The 585-nt window shown below is 47.2% G+C and overlaps 1 protein-coding gene across 1 annotated transcript in view; it reads left to right on the top strand.

Annotated features, from left to right (window-relative positions):
• The window catches only part of LOC119594646 (hydroxysteroid dehydrogenase-like protein 1), a gene marked incomplete in the record, with an annotated part of 4,258 nt that overhangs the window by 3,186 nt on the left and 487 nt on the right, over positions 1–585 (top strand). Inside the window, 2 exon segments of the mRNA XM_037943693.1 lie at positions 1–129; positions 465–562. Coding sequence (XP_037799621.1) covers positions 1–129; positions 465–562 — 227 coding nt within the window.

Below are 585 nucleotides of genomic sequence, written 5' to 3'. Positions count from 1 at the left end.
CCTTCGTGAGCAGCTTCACCCGCTCCCTGCGGGAGGAGTGCGGCTCCTCGGGCGTGACCGTCCAGTGTCTGGAGCCGGGCGCTGTGTCCACCAACATGATCTCCTTCGACAAGGATATTCACAACCCAGGTTGCCACTGACTTGGCTTCTTAGGATTACCTTTTGTAGTTTACCAGTAACTCTAACGATATCCTGTGTGCTTAAATCCAACTTTAGATTTATGTGTTTTGAGCTTTTGCACTGCCCTTTCATGTCGAATCTAATGTCTTCATTGTTGATAATTGAAAGGTGGAAACCAATTTGCTATCATGTGCTAAAAGAACGTATAATCAATCTGTTTACTATTAATATGCATTTCGTATAATCATGCAACTGCATTTATGTTAAAATGAAGTATTATAGCATTTATACGCTCTGAAACTGAATATAAATCCTAAGAAATGATAGAGCGTAATTGCCCACAGGGTTCTTTACTCCCACCGCCGACGCCTTCGCCGCCAGCGCCGTGGCCACCCTCGGCCACGCCAGCCGCATCACGGGGTACTGGACGCACTGGCTGCAGGTGAGGAAGGCGAGTGACTCGTT

This window comes from Penaeus monodon, chromosome 34, assembly GCF_015228065.2.
Source record: "Penaeus monodon isolate SGIC_2016 chromosome 34, NSTDA_Pmon_1, whole genome shotgun sequence".
Classification (NCBI taxonomy): Eukaryota; Metazoa; Arthropoda; class Malacostraca; order Decapoda; family Penaeidae; genus Penaeus; species Penaeus monodon.
The sequence above is the reverse complement of the archived record's forward strand: the minus strand, read 5'-3'. Positions and strand labels throughout refer to the sequence as shown.